The sequence below is a fragment of the Lampris incognitus genome, chromosome 12, assembly GCF_029633865.1.
Source record: "Lampris incognitus isolate fLamInc1 chromosome 12, fLamInc1.hap2, whole genome shotgun sequence".
NCBI lineage: Eukaryota > Metazoa > Chordata > Actinopteri > Lampriformes > Lampridae > Lampris > Lampris incognitus.
In genome coordinates, this window is record NC_079222.1 from 17613319 (window position 1) to 17629850 (window position 16532).

Consider the following 16532-nt stretch of genomic DNA (forward strand, 5'->3'; position numbering starts at 1 on the left):
AGTTGGTCTGTTATGTCTTGCATGGTGGGCCTTACCATAGGCTTCTTATCCTTTTTGTTCAACAGCTGTTCTCGATTGCCTTACTGTGGAGTACCATCTCTGTCTGTCCAGGGCCACTGTCTCCCAGCTGCAGTCATCTATGCCGCAGATCTTCATGTGGTGCTTGAGCACATCTTTGAAGCATAGCCTCTGGCCTCCCTGCTTCCTTTTTCCCTAGCACAGCTCCCCGTAGAAAACCTCTATTAGTAGGTAGTTGTCTGGCATTCTTCTCATGTGGCCGGCCCATCTGAGCTGGGAGGCTGTTATTAGGGATTCAACACTGACAGTAAAAGCACATCTCAATATTTCCACGTCAGGCACCTTGTCTCCCCATCTGATTCACAGCAGGTTTCACAGATGACGAAGCTTTATGCTGGTGAGCTTATTCTTGATGCGCTTGCAATACAGGGTAATGCATTCAGTGGAATATAGTATAGATGGGAGAACAGCTGTGTTGTAGACCTTGCTCTTTGTTGTCAGCCTGATGTCATGGTTGGGCCAAAGTCGTTTGTGGAGGGCACCAAAGGCTTTTGTGGACACTTGGATTCGTCTGTCCACTTCTAAGTCAGAGGAGTTTGTATCTGTCACAGCACTGCCCAGATAGGTAAAGTACTCAGTGGTCCTCAGAGTTACTCCATTAATCAAAATACTGGGTTGACCTTCTTCGGGGCTTTTCTGAGGGGGAGGCTGGTATAAGAAGCTCTGATTTGGAGATGTTTAATCTTCAGTCCAAAGAGGGTAGCCACTGAAGAGAAGCGGTCTACTATTTCTTGCATTTCTCGAGGATCATTGGCAACCAGAGCTGAGTCATCTGCATAGAGAAGCTCTCGAGCACAGAATTATATTGTTTTGGTAGACGCCTTGAGTCTCAAAAGATTGTAGAGGTTTCCATCTGTTTGGGTCCTGATGTACAAGTCACCTGTCAAGTTGGCTGACATTTTTTCTAGGACTGCAGCGAGATATAACATGAGTAGGGTCAGTGCAAGCACACATCTCAGCTTCACTCCATGCTTGATGTTGAAAGAATCGCTGATGTCTCCTCCAATTGATACTTTCCCTGTCATATCATCGTGGAAAAGTCTGATGATGCTGATCAGTTTCTGGGGGCAGCCATACGTCTCTAGCACTTTCCACAGTGTCTCTCTATCAACAGTGTCAATGCTTTTGAAAAGTCCACAAAAACAATGTAAAGTGCCTGGTGCTGTTTGGTCACTTTCTCTTGCAGTTGTCTCAGGGTGAAGATCATGTCTGTGGTGAATCTACCAGATCTGAAACCACATTGGCTTTCAGGCAACACTTCTTCTGAAATGCTCTTTATCCAGTTCAGTATGATCTTAGCCAGGACCTTCCCAGCACTCGACAGAAGTGAGATCCCACAGTGGTTTCCATAGCTTTGTTAACCCTTCTTCTTGTAGATGGTCACAATCAAAGCATCTTTGAAGTCTTGAGAGCAGAGATGCAATTCTGAGGTTCCCAAAATGGACACACTCCTCACATTGACTGCGCCTTGAGATCCTGTCCATGAATATAACAAACAGAATCGGAGACATGGGACAACCTTGGCGGAGTTCGACACCCACCGAAAACGTGTTTGACTTTGTGCCGAGAATGCAGACACGGCTCTCACTTTCGGTTATACAAGGACTAGATGGCTTGTAGCAACTGCCCTGGTACCCCATACTCCCGCAGTGCCCCCCACAGAGTGCCCTGGGGTACATGGTCGTAAGCCTTCTCCAAGTCCAAAAAACACATGTAGACTGGCTGGTCAAACTCCCGTGTCCCGCTCAGCACTTCCGCAAGTGTAAAGAGTTGGTCCGTTGTTCCACGGCCAGCACGGACTCTGATTGTTCCCTACTGTGATGAAGAGGGAGCTGAGCTGGAAGGCAAAGCTCGCAATTTACCAGTCAATCTTCGTTCCAACCCTCACCTATGGTCATGAGCTTGGGTAGTGACTGAAAGGGTGAGATCGTGGATACAAGCGGCTGAAATGAGTTTCCTCCGTAGGGTGTCTGGGCTCAGCCTTAGAGATAGGGTGAGGAGCTCGGACATCTGGAGGGAGCTCGGAGTAGAACCGCTGCGCCTTCGTGTCGAAAGGAGCCAGTTGAGGTGGTTTGGGCATCAGATTAGGATGCCTCATGGGTGCCTTCCTTTGTAGGACACCCCGGGGTAGACCCAGAACTCGCTGGAGGGACTACATGTCCAATCTGGGCTGGGAACGCCTTGGGATCCCCCAGGAGGAGCTGGAGGGCGTTGCTGGGGAGAGGGACGTCTGGAGTGCCCTCGACCCCAGAGAAGCGGCTGATCATGAATGAATAATTATATTATTTAATATAATTTAATATTCCGCTCCTCATTTGTTGAGCACTCTCACAACACCATTGTCAGTTCCCGAAAAAAAAACCCGCTATATCCTGAAAAAAAACGCTATTTTTTTCCGGAAACCCTCAATGGTGTTGATAAAAGTGCTCAACCAATGCGGAGAGGACTATCAATATAGATATAGAAAAGAAAAAAACGTTTAATGCATGGCTTAAAGTTTTTTCCTATATATATGTGTATATATATATATATATATATATATATATATATATATATATATATATATATGTGTGTGTGTGTGTGTAATATGATGTTATTATTATTATTATTAAAATTAGTGATACTCCCACTCTCCCACTTATTATGTTCAATTGGTGGTGTAAAGGAACTTATCATTGTCCAAATGGCTTATCTGACACACACACACACACACACACACACACACACACACACACACACACACACACACACACACACACACACACACACACACACACACACACACACTCTCTCTCTCTCTCTCTCTCTCTCGCGCGCTGAGTGGCGCACCACTGCTGTTGAGTTGCGACCAATCACCATTCATTTAGTACGAGGGGTGGGTGACACGGCCTCAAATATATCCAGTGGTTCAGTTTTATGGTATACTACGTTTTTCACTTCAGATTCCAGGGAACCTCGTGGCTGTCCAAAGTTAGTTCATTATTAACTTTAAGGCTGGTAACCATACTTACCAATTGTTACTTACAACTTTAAAACTTGTGCAATATCGGCTTGTACCGTTAGTTCCTCTTCAACCAGGATAGCCTCTCCACATGTAGTTTGCCGCTGTTTAGCTCATATTGAAGCGAGTTTATCCGATCTTTTGAGTCGTGTGCAGGCTTTGCAAAACCAAAACTTACACCATGAAAGGACAGTAACAGAAAGTCCCAGTCGCTTACAAAAGTTTTATGCACTCTCTCTGCAGCACCTGCAAAATGACGCGAAGATCTTGCGCGATTTACGGAGTTGGGATCGTCTGCGCTCACCTGCTGATCATTGGAATTGGCTTAGTCGTTGCTCAAGTTTTCCGCACTTTAATCCATAATCGTTTAAAAAAGGTAAGTGCATTCTCCGCCTAGTTTTGTGTAAGACAAGTATCACTGCCATATTTGGGGAAATAGCAAGGAGCGACGCCGCCGCTCATGCGTGCGATATACAGTTTTGAGAGCCGGTTGTGAACTGGACGCAAGCGCAGTTTTGAATTGATCGAAGGGTATAATCGGAGGCTTTCCGAGGATCAGTGCTTGAGAATTAGTCGGCAGGACTCCTGCAGCGAGCAGGAGCAGACCGACTTTGAAAGCTAGCGTCATCACGGACAAGTCACTTCTTTCAGCGAACCGCTCGTTCGTTCGCTGAAGTGAATGTGTTGCCCCCTTGAATGCTCCTCTGTTTACAAATAGAGTCTGTTGAGGGTGATGGTTGATGGGAATACATCATAACAATGACGGAATTGTGTTTTTCTGCTGCTTCTATGCTGCCTACTGTTCGTGAAGTCTGGGGAGAACAGATTGAAGGTTTATTGGTGTAAAGGTTAACAGTTTCTCTCCACTGTTGGTAGAATCAGGGGAGGGAAAAACTGTTAAAGTTGTTTAGTAACAAGCCACATATTTTAAACTGACCAGTTAATGGCAATAAATGTGCAGCGTTCAATTCAAAGGGGAAAAAAATTCTCATTGATATATATATATATATATATACATATATACATATATACATATATACATATATATAGATATATATATAAGCATTGAGTTCAATATCGCTCTTAGTTTGTGTTATGATATGTCATCGGTTTGAGTAATGACATGGCTTTATGTGGCTATTGCTGTTGTAGGTCAGAAACAGTTTGCTATGGCTTGTCAGTTGTTAAAGTGGATAATGATGGGGGTGTGGGTGCCGCATGTGCTGCGTCCTGAGAGAAGCGGTTATACTTGGCTTAATAAGCAGCTCAGATTCCCTCTTATGGCTAAGGATCGGTTATTATTGGTTTCATGTATTACACCATCAGCATATTCTGTTGGTAAAATGGAAAGGTTACATCATTACGTTTAATCAGGCGTTGTTCTGCTGTTGAAAGTTGTTTGGCACTGTAACGTTGAAATGATTCTGATGAATTGTAAGCGCTCCTATATTCCACACATTTGTGATTCTGCTTTAACTCCGTGTCATTATGTTGGGAGGTGTCTTAAATCTGGCTGTAAGAGGCAGAATGCCACATCTAGGAATAATTGAGGGCTGGGTTGGTGTAATTTGGTCCCATGAGTTAAAAGAGTATTATCATGATTTAAAACCAATGTAATGTTAAAGAGTTGCGCCAAAGGCTGGGCAATAGAAACAGCCTTCAGCAACCTGCAATTAGGTACTTAAAAAAAAAGACGTCAGTAATTATGAAGTTCTGGTATACATGAATACATCAACTCAGGGTCTGGCATACATAATTGTGTTCATCATATCAGTACACCGAGAATTGTTTGAAACTACAAGACCCTCATCGCCCATTATAAATAATTGCCTCTGGGCTAGCCGGATTGCACAATGATCTGTTGAGATTTGTTCATGTTTTGATTTATGTCATCATTTCTTTGCTCCCTTGTCCTGTTGTTCCTCTTGGTAAAGTTTTCATAAAAAAACTGTTTAATGTAGTTATTTGCAAAAAAAGGTGATATGTTTTATGCATGACTCATATTTCAAATATGTACTGTGAATATAATGTTTAAAAAGTAAACTGCTGAGTTTTACCTCAGCCTCATCCAACTCAAACTGACCTACAAGTGTACAACCCCACCCGAGTCAGAGTTAGGCTATTTTAGATTGAATCAAGATGCTGTGCAGAATCTGAAGGAAGAGCATGAAGAGAGCATGGGGAGATATTGATGTTTTCTCAGTCCATTACATCTGTTTGGAGATTCCTCAGACTCTGGCTTTGCCGTGACTCTCTATGGGAGAGTTGTGGGTGGAAGGGTGGAGGAGCTGGGGTGTGACACCATGTCAGTAATGTGCAACATGAAATAGATGAGAAGTTGCAAAAATGATCAGTTAATCTTGCATAAACATCAATATACCCATGCTCTCCTCACTCAACATTGCCTTCTTTTCAGCATCTTGAATTCCTTTATGTAACTGTTTCGATATTTGCTCATCACTTCCAAAGATGCAGAAGTCAGTGAACCAAAAACACAAACAGTCACAATTGCACTTTATATCTTTAAATTTTAAAGCCCTCTCTGAAGGATCTCATCATATTTGTAACCAGTAAAACTGCAGGGTACTTTCCCAGCCATCCGAAATGCTTGTGTTTGGACAGAAAGGAATTAGGTACTGAAGTGTTTTGTTTTGTTGTTTTTCCTGTTGGCTCCTCGTATGTTTATGGCGCCATCAGGAAAGGCCTTATGTGCCCCCTCCTTCACCTCAAAACAGCAGTGTGCAAAGGTGTCATGTGACACATGGGCAGGTGTGGGAGTCTATGTTGCTGAGAGAGAGAGCACATGTTTGGTAGTGTTTGGCCTATATACATAGTAGCATACCGCTGTATGGGAGATTATGGCTGCAGGGTTTTGAAAGACTTGATTACTTTTCAAGATTTGTTCAGAAATATGTTTGTAGGTTTGGGTAAATTGGGAGGGTAGGGGTATGTGCACACGCATACCCCTGTGTCTGTGATATTTTTGTGTTTGACTGGGTGCTGTGTTGGGAGGGTCATAGGGTGGGTCAGGGGGGTCTTGGCTGCAACTAAAATAGTTGCACAACTAAATCACTTGCAGTCTATTCTAATTTAGCAATGCTAGAACGCCTTCCTAAATGGGTTTTGTGATTGTGAAGGTGGTTGAGATGGGCTTCGGCATATCTTTTATTATGGATGACATTTCTGATAAACTATCTGTAAAACGAACCAGTGTGTAGGTGAGGAGGCAAAAAAAAGATACATTAATGGCTATGTTATAGATAAAATTAAGGATGTTTTAATTCACATTGATTATTAGTTTGTTGGAAAGGAGAATCCACACTGCTGTCATGTTTTGCGTACTTAGTATTCATGTGACTTGAGTCCACACCTCCGTTAGCTGTTCAATGTAATGATGACTCTCAGGTAGGACTTTCCTGAAAAATGACTTTTACATCCTCATCTTACCAGCCAAATGCAGAAGAAGGTTGAAGAGGCAAATCCATTGCGACTAACACACAGTTTTATAACACACTAAGCTTAGAAGACCTTTTCTGACAGGAAATACAACAAAAGCATAAAGTATACATTACGACATTGTCCATATGTAAGTGGATGTCAGCAGGAAAGAGGAAAAGCGTTTTTGCTTCGCTTGAGAAACCAAAACAAACCTGGCGTCGTGAGAAATTCGCCTCGGATCTCACAGCGAGGTTTCTCGGCTTGTTGTTGTTATGTTTGGCACTATGGACTCAGAATGCCTAAACTGCCGGAATTATCTACAGGAAATTACCATGCTCCAGGCAAAGATTTTTACACTGGAAACTGAGAAAGAACTACATGAGACACTCCCCATAACAACCAGTGTTAAGACAGCTAAGTCTGGGGCTAGTAACCAGAATGCTCACGCTACCACGTATCAAAGCAGTACTAACCAGGATGCTGACACTAATATGCTACACCTAGATGATACAGTGTCCTTCCAGAAACTTGCTAAAATGGGACTTGAACAGACTGATTCCGCGGCCATCTGGCATACACTTGGTGCTAAGCGAAAAGGCAACTACAAAATGAGAAAAATGAATGGTAACTTTACCAGGGGAAATGCAACATCGCCGGATATACACCTCAACAATAGATATCAATCACTGTCTGAACTAAATGAGAACAAGCTGGAAAGCACTTTTAGGAATGGGAAACTGGGAAGAAATAATTATTTTGTTCACAAAGGGAAATGTGGAATTGACACTGGCACGCAGAAAGGGCACAAGGCCCACAGAGACAAAGAAACTGAGCCAGAGGTGAAGAAGAAGAAGGATAATACTCCTTGTAGGAGATCAGTGATGTAAACAATGAAAGGATCATCACATGCAGCTATCCAAGTGCCCTGGTCAGTGATATAACTGGACTATTTTCCCAGGTACTGCCTAACCACCCAGGAATCAAACATGTTGTTGTACATGTGGGAGCCGTTGACATCAGCAAAGGGGAATCAGAACTGCTAAAACAAGATTTTTCTAAGCTTTTCAACATACTTGATGAACTAGAAATGCAATTATGCATCAGTGAGCCTCTTCCAACTATTGCCAGAAAGATAACTAAGTTCAGCCTCCTACTTGCACTGAATATGTGGCTCTCTAATGCCTGCGAGTCTCAAGAGATACATTTCATTGATAATTTCAACTTGTTTTGGGAGCATAGTGACCTCTTCAAGGGAAAGGCTCCCCATCTAAATGGATGTGGACTCAGACAGGTGACAGACAATTTTCTGCACTGTCTGTGGCACCAAGCAACTTCCTGCCCTACTCTCCGCCAAAGAAGGGCTCCACTGCAGCAAGAGTGCAAGTTCCAGGGTGACAACAGTGACCCTACTCTACCTGCCCCCTCTATGGACCCTACTCTCCGCAAAAAGAGTGCCAGCTCCAGGGTGACAATAGTAACCCAGCTCCACCTGCCCGCTCTATGGACCTGCCCCCTTCCACACTCCCCCCTCAGCCTTCGACTCCCCCACCTCCATCCCACTCATTTCTGACTCTCCAGCATCGATTTCCTCCCCTCTCTCTCCCCTTAGGTTCACAAGCCAGATGGAGGACTTGGTGACGTCTGGGATCAAAATGATCCCACTCACCCCCAGCATGGCCAGGTCACGGGTGTTGCCATCACCTATACCTCACCCACAAATGCCCCCCCCGGCACACCTGCCCCCCAACACCCTCCCCGCTGCACTGCCCCCTCATCCTCAACCCCCCGAGCTCAAGCACCTTGTCCACCTCAGCCTTCACCCACACTACTGGCTTCTAAGGCATTGGACAGCACAAGAATGATGGATGCTATCAGTGTCAGCAGCAACTTGGACATCCTGGGCCTCTGCAGTCCCAGAACTGTTATTCAGAAATCATCTTATAGCTTGCTGAGGCCCTAGGAGAGAACAGCCTTCCCAAATACTATAGCTACAGTCTCAAGACTAAGATTAGGTAAGCGGGTCACAATAAAATCTTATAATCCTACAAATTTGACACACATTCCCTGTAAGCCAATTATCTTAGACCCTGTTTCAACAAACCTTAAACTAGCCCTGTTTAATATTAGGGCCCTATGTAACAAGTCACTTCTAATCAATGATTTTATAACTTCGTACAAGCTGGATTTTATGTTTTTAACAGAGATTTGGTTGGACACCAAGAATGGGAATGCTATCCTTATTGAATCCACTCCACCAAATTTCGTATTTGAGTTCGAAGCACGACAGAAAAAAAAGGAGGGGGTGTTTGTGCCTTCTTTAGAGATAGGTTCCTTTGTAAGACGCTGTCATTTGGAGAGTACTCATCTTTTGAATATGTGTCGTTTAAACTGGAAATTAAATGCTCTTCATGTATTCTATATATAGTCATACACAGGCCACCAAAATACTCTCCACAGTTCCTTAATGATTTTACTGAGATGCTTTCAATTATCTGCACTGAATTTGACTGTGCAGTCATCACGGGTGATTTTAATGTACATATAGATAATGTTAGTGACAAAAATGCCATAGAACTTTCAGCCATACTTGATACATTTGATTTGTCTCAACATGTGAAACGGCCAGCCCATACTAGGGGACACACTCTAGATCTGGTTATTACTAAGGGTGTTAACATTTCAAATGCCACTGTACTTAATGCTGCTTTATCAGATCATTTTTGTGTATTCTTTGATCTGTCTATTACACCAAAAAATCAACATTAGATCTGAAACTGTTAAAAGAAGAAAAAGGTACATTGATAAGAATACCAGAACTCTTTATGGAAGCCGTCCAATGTGAAACTGTTCCAGCTTCAAATCATGTTGATGATCTACTGAATACTTTCAATTCTAAAATTTTGAATGTAATTGATGCCATTGGTCCTACTAAGATTAAATCGATCACCAGTAAGCAAAAGGCACCATGGAGAAACACTCAATCTGTAAGGGCCCAGAAAAGGGAGTGCCGGAAAGCAGAGCGAAAATGGCGTACATCAAACCTTCAAATTCATTTTGAAATCTATAAGGAAAAGCTAAATACTTCTAGTCTGAACTTGAAAAGTGCTAGGCAATCATTTTTCTTTGAGATCATCAACAAGAACAAGAATAATTCACACATCTTATTTACTACTACTGACAGGTTAACTAACCCTCCAGTTCCAATAGCATCTGCATTAGTTTCTACAAGCAAGTGTAGCAAGTTTGCATCCTTTTTTAATGACAGTATACAAGATATCAGACTTTCTATTAACTCCTCAATAACAAACAAAAAAGCATCACTACTGCAGTCTTCCAGAACCAATTTAGTAGGTATGACTGAATTTATTCCCATTGATGAGAAAACTCTCGAAGAAATTGTCTCAAATCTTAATTCATCTAGCTGCTGTCTTGGTGTTTTACCCACTAGCTTCCTTAAAACAGTTTTGTGCAGCCTGGCGAAGGAGCTAATACTTGTAGTCAATAACTCTCTCCAATCTGGCATTTTCCCAAAGGCTTTGAAAACTGCAGTCATTAGGCCGCTCCTAAAGCAGAACAGTCTTGATGCTGATGTATTGATAACTATCAACCTATATCAAACTTACCGTTCTTAGGTAAAGTGATTGAAAAAGTTGTTTACCAACAACTTAGTAACTTTTTAACATTGAACAATTGCTTTGATATCTTCCAGTCAGGATTTTGGCCACATCATAGCACTGAGACTGCTCTCATAAAGGTGCTAAATGACATCCACCTAAACAATGACTCTGGCAAAGTCTCTGTTTTAGTACTGTTGGCTCTTAGTGCCACTTTTGACACTGTGGACCATACAATTCTATTACAAAGATTAGACAATTGGGTGGGACTCTCTGGGACTGTCCTTAAATGGTTCAAGTCATAACTTTATGACAGAAAGCACTTTGTTTCCATTGGAGACTGTGTTTCCAAGCAGATGGCCATGACTTGCGGGGTTCCACAGGGGTCCATTTTAGGTCCTCTTTTGTTCAATCTGTATATGCTTCCTTTAAGCCAAATCCTACATAACAATAAAGTATCCTACAATATATTATGCAGATGATATGCAAATTTATATATAACTGACACCAGGTGACTATGGACCTATTGAGTCTCTGTGCCGCTGCATTGAACAAATCAATGACTGGATACATCAAAGTTTTCGCCAACTAAATTGGAACAAGACCAAGATAATTGTCTTTGGAGCACAGAAAGAACAACAGAATGTCAGCTCTCAACTTGAGTCCCTGTCTCTCATAACTAATAGTCAAGCAAGAAATCTTGGCATTATCCTGGACTCAGATTTAAATTTTAATAGCCACATCAAATCGGTAACCTAGTCAGCGTACTACCACCTAAAAAACACTGCTAGAGTCATAGACATAATGTCCAAACAAGATCTAAAAAGTCTTACCCACGCCTTCATTTCCAGTAGATTGAATTATTGCAACTGTCTGTTCACAGGTTTGTCAAAAAAGCTATTCGGCAACTCCAACTTATTCAGAATGCCACTGCTAGGGTCCTAATGAAGACTAGGAAATGTGATCACATTACATCAGTCCTAAAATCCTTACACTGGTTACCAGTCACTCAGAGAGTTTATTTCAAAGTACTGCTGCTTGTTTATAAATCACTTTGTGGCTCTGGGCCCAAATACATCTCTGACATGCTTGTGTCATATGAACCTTCTAGGACCCCTAGGACATCTGGGGATGGCCTATTGGCTGTCCCAAGAGTTATAACAAAACATGGTGAGGCAGCGTTTTATTATCATGCCACACAGACCTGGAATAACCTCCCAGATGATATCAGACAAGCTCTGACCCTGGCCACTTTTAGATCAAAGTTAAAAACGTTCCTATTTTGTACTGCTTACTTTGCCCTGTAACCTCTTTTTAGCTAAATAGCCTTTAGTTTAACTAGTTTACTTTTAAGTATTTTATCCTTTGTATTTTTTTTATCTGTACCTTTTCACTTTTGTAATGTTTTTAACTGTAAAATTGTATACCTTTTACCTTTGTAATTGTGTCACTCTGTAAAGCACTTTGAATTGCCCTAGTGTATGAAATGTGCTGCACAAATAAAATTGCCTTGCCTTGCCTATTCTTTAAAACAAGAAAGCAGCCATCTTTGATTTTTTTAAATAGCACAAACTGTAAATGATTGACAAAAAGGAGAATGCATACCACACAAGTGAATAAATAAATCTAACTTTAAATAAAGCACTGTTTTGTATTAAAAAATATAAAATCTGAGGTCTTATATGATTCCATAAATGAAATAATCAATAAACATCCAAGAATTAACCAGCCATACCAAAATAAATAAATATGCATGCAGAGTAAGAATTCCACAAGCAAACTACAGAATTAGACAGAGTTATGTGCCATATACTTTTGTGGCCTGCAGATTACAAAAGGTAGATGACCCTTCATATAGAAAATCCATACACATTTCACCCATAGTACCCTTCAACATGATATTTACTTTGCATTTTATTAATCTGTTGAATTTAGTGGGGTAAAGATGCAGTTGTCCGGCTTTTCTGAGGGAACAGATACTAAAAGATCTTGCATAATTTCTTCAGTTGGCACTTTTTTGCACTGTTTGTTCTGTTTCCGTTACTCTGTTTTATTAGAAGTCAAGTCACCTTTATTTGTGTACCCCGTTATCAAAAATTACAAATTTGCCTCAGTGAACTTAACAGAAATACAGCATTCTGTCATTGGACCCTCGCATTGGATAAGGAACCACTTCCTAAAAACCCTTTAACAGGGAGGAAAAAAATAGGAAGAAACTTCAAGGAGAGCAACGGAGGGGGGATCTCTCTCTCAAGACGGACAGACATGCAATGGATATTGTGTAGAGACACTTTAAAGGATCCAACATTGAAAGATGATAAAATAATGTAATGGAATTATAAAATATATGAAGACTATGATGAGGACGATACCAAGCAGTGTCCAGACACCACTGGAACAGCCCAGGACCCGAGCCACGTGACCACCATCACCATGCAGACAAAAAAACCCCCACATTAGTCACACACCTGAGTGAGAGAAGGATATAACATTGAAATAGGATAACAAAATTATATGGATTTATGATATATTAAAAAAAATGTGATGAGGGGAATCCCAAGCAGTGTCCAGGTGGCAACCACCATCACCATGGAGATCTGGGAGGAGGACAAACTGCACGTGCACACAAGGGTTACACACATCACACCATTCACACACACAGAGAAGAAGAGAAAGGAGAAAACATTATTCAGAGAGAGAGAGAAAAGACATGTGAGAGAAGAGAACAGTTTGCAATTGTCAATACTATGCGGGGCCGTGCCTATAGTCCCCGGGTCCTATATTCCCCGGGTCCTATGTTCCCCGATCGGGGAACATAGGACCCTTTCGAAAAAAAAGGGTCCCATATTCCCCGTTTTCCCCTAAAAAGGTCCTATAATCCCCGTTGCAATAGACACCGGGGAACATAGGACCCTCTTTTGGAAAAAGGGTCCTATATTCCCCGCTGTTTCCAGGGGAACATAGGACCTTTTTCCAAATAAAGGGTCCTATATTCCCCGCTATTGCCAATCGAGGAACAAACCGGGGAACTTAGAACCCTTTTTGCAAATTAATTTCCTTAACGGGTCCAAAATAATAAAAACTGGGGTCAAGGCTGAGATGTAGGCTACGACAATCTGTTCCTCCGCTGATTAAATTAGGCCGTATTACCATTGTTGGCTGTTGTATATCGCAGGCCACCTTGAGTGTGTATCCAAATTCGGCCTATAGAGGAGGCTGTAATTTGCTTTATTGTTATTTCTTACCAATATTTACTGCAGTAGGCCTAGTTAGTTGGCTCTCCGGCTCAGCATGGACAGTCGGCAACCAACGCAAGTTTGTCTTGCAGTAGGCCCGCCTACCAGTATAACCTAGCCATTTCCACCTTCGCTCAAAGTTCAATTTGCACAGCACTGGACACTTCAGCCACTTTCTTGTTACTTTGCAGTTCGTTTTCCATATTAAATCACTTGGCAGACTTTCTTTCAAAAAGACTTTAATGATGAACTTTTTAGGCAGAGAACTTAGACCAGGACTTGAAATTTAGGACCAGCACAAAGTATCCATCAACGGGGGCCGCCTACCTTACACAATAGGCTAATTGCCCAATAATAATAATATGTGCTTCTCAAAAAACTAAAGGCTTGTGGAGGTGCTAAACCAAAAACATGAATCAAAGACGAACATCAAAGGATGTAAGGTAACACTCACCAAATGGTAAGAAAATAACAGAGGCAGTCCTCTATTTCACCATTTTATTGTCTGGCATCAGTCATTAAGGTTTCTGAAGAAGACCACCCGGCCAAGTTAATGACTGATGCCAAACAATGAAATGGTAAAATAGAGAATTGTGTCTTTTTTTTTCATTTGATGAGTGCTACCTTACATCCTTTGATGTTCTTCTTTAATAATAATAATAATAATAATAGTAATAGTAATAATACCAATAATAATAATAAGAAATAATACATAATAATAATAATAACAGCCTAATAATGATAATAATAATAATAGCCTAATTATAAAAGAGGCCTAATAACAAATAACAATTACAGGCACAATACTATCAATAGTAATGCTGATAATAGGCTATTAATAACAAAATGCTTCTAGTAAAAGCTTGGCTGAAAAAGGGTTGGTCTATGGCAGAAGCCCCCCAGAAAAGGCATGGTCTAAAACAAAAATCTCCAAGGCCTAACTAGCCTAACGTTAAGGCTTTTTTCTTCTTCAAAAAATCAAAATGAGTAGTCCTAGTCCATTAGGCTACTCAACAAAGAGGGGCTAAAACCCTGGATTTGACATTGCCGACGCTGCAGGACCCTTTGCGCATTATAGATCCTTCTGATTGGGACTGTTGGCTCCCTCGCAACTTCTGCAATCACCCCCTGTCGGAATTCTGCACGGTGCACCATTTCTCCGTCAGGGGGATGCACGTGTTCCCCAACATCGTGCACAATAATGTTAGCATCCACGTCCTCCACTTCAAATCTATTTGTGATCAGTGGCACTCTACAGTTCCACCTCCAGCACCTCCATCTAATGGTGTCTTGATTGGTGCGGTGCTTCTGATATCTGAAGTTCTCATGTACCAACACTTTGCCCCCTCGATCACCATCCATAACTATCGCCATTGTTTGTCTTCTTGTAGGCTAGTAAGCACATGACAGTGAGTCCACGAGTTATCACCGATAACAACCGATTGTTGCAAATTGTTGCAAGTTGGCGGGCGGTTTAGACATTGGTGAATTTTGATCATGTGGTTTAGAACGCCAGGAAACTTGCGTGCAGATGACCACACATCCACGACAAGTCTTAAATATTTCCAAACTCGAAATCATGTGTGCATTTGGCTATTTATAAATTATTTTTCGAGCAATATGTGTTTTGTGATTCAGCTTTAGCGTTGTTGATTAGCCTTTCATTCATATTTTGTCAAAAAGGCGTATTCATTAGCCTAGGCCCATGTCCCGTTATTTCTGTAGCATACAGCATCTTAGAATCTTAAGAGACCAGGCAGATATTGTTATTATTTTATTGTTATTACCATGCCTTATTAGCCTACTTTATAATTATAAATATTTCAATTATCCGATTTTTAGCATTCCTAATATAAGGCTATATTGTTATTATTATCCTTATTATTATTATTATTATCATCATCATCATCATCATCATCATCATCATTATTATTACGCTATTATTATTATCATTATTATTGTTCTGATCCGTTATTCCCACCTATATGCTTATTTAGGTGTCATTGATTATAAATGATCAGGCACACCGTTATTACACAATGCCTAACGTGGCTTGCTTTATTCCACCGTATTGCAAGACTGCCCGAACAATATTCCTCGCGCTTCTCCCACGTCAACAGGTGACGTCACATACATACGGGTGCCCTTACATGCAGAACCGGTACATGACAATTATTATTATTATGTTATTATTATTATCATTACAATTATGATGCTTAAAGGGCCTTACTGAGCAGATGGTTTCTATCTAATATCTGTCAGATGCTTTTCCCAATAAGCTGGTGTGGTTATAATGGGAACGACGGCTTTCTAGGGAACATAGAAGAAGTGGGCCGGAATTGGCCTCTTGTCGGTATCAGCCAGCTTTTGCAGGAGTCTATCCCTGGTACAATGCGCTAGACCTCTGGGAGATGGACTGCTGAGGACGGAACACAACACCTATCCTCAGCTCCCAGCACTTCTCGCACAATGTGCTACTCATACGCTGAGTTGGCGGCACCCGGGATCGAACTCACGACCTTGCGATCCATAGGCGAGAGCTCTACCGACTGAGCTATGCCCGGGTACAGTTGCTCAAGGAACATAGGCTTACTATATTACATTCAGACACAGACGAGCCAGCTCACCTACTCGGCGAGGCGCATTTTCCTCGGTAAGTGACACATTTCGCGCATAAATATCAGAGAACTACCGGGGTGGGTTATGCGCCCAAATGTAAGCTATAGCCTAATAAATTGAAATTGGTGTAGTGTCTAAAGTTTCCACATACTTTAGCCAACCTGGACTTTGTGAATTCGTTTTTGTGATATAAAAATAGAAATCGTATGATTCATTGTCTTCTTAATAATCTGCCCTAAATAATGCATTATTGAAAATGCACTTTTTGCGCCAAACAGCGTCAAACCTGCTGACCGGGGAACATAGGACCTTTCTTTATAAAAAGGGTCCTATGTTCCCCGGGAACATAGGACCCTTTTTATAAAGAAAGGTCCTATGTTCCCCTGCACATACAAAACGGGGAACATAGGACCCTTTTGGGGAAAAGTGGGGAATATAGGGCCCTCTGTATACAAAAAGGTCCGATATTCCCCGGTCTCATACAAAGCGGGGAACATAGGACCCGGGGACTATAGGACCCGGGGAACATAGGGAGGACCCCTACTA

At 41.6% G+C, this 16532-nt stretch overlaps 1 protein-coding gene across 1 annotated transcript in view; it reads left to right on the forward strand.

Moving 5' to 3' along the window:
* The first annotated feature begins 2956 nt into the window (after positions 1–2956).
* scarb2b (scavenger receptor class B, member 2b) overlaps positions 2957–16532 on the forward strand; it is a 68851-nt gene continuing 55275 nt past the window's right edge. The window contains exons 1-2 of the mRNA XM_056290606.1: positions 2957–3048; positions 3323–3455. Coding sequence (XP_056146581.1) covers positions 3333–3455 — 123 coding nt within the window. The 5' untranslated portion in view covers positions 2957–3048; positions 3323–3332. The remainder of the gene's footprint in view (positions 3049–3322; positions 3456–16532) is intronic.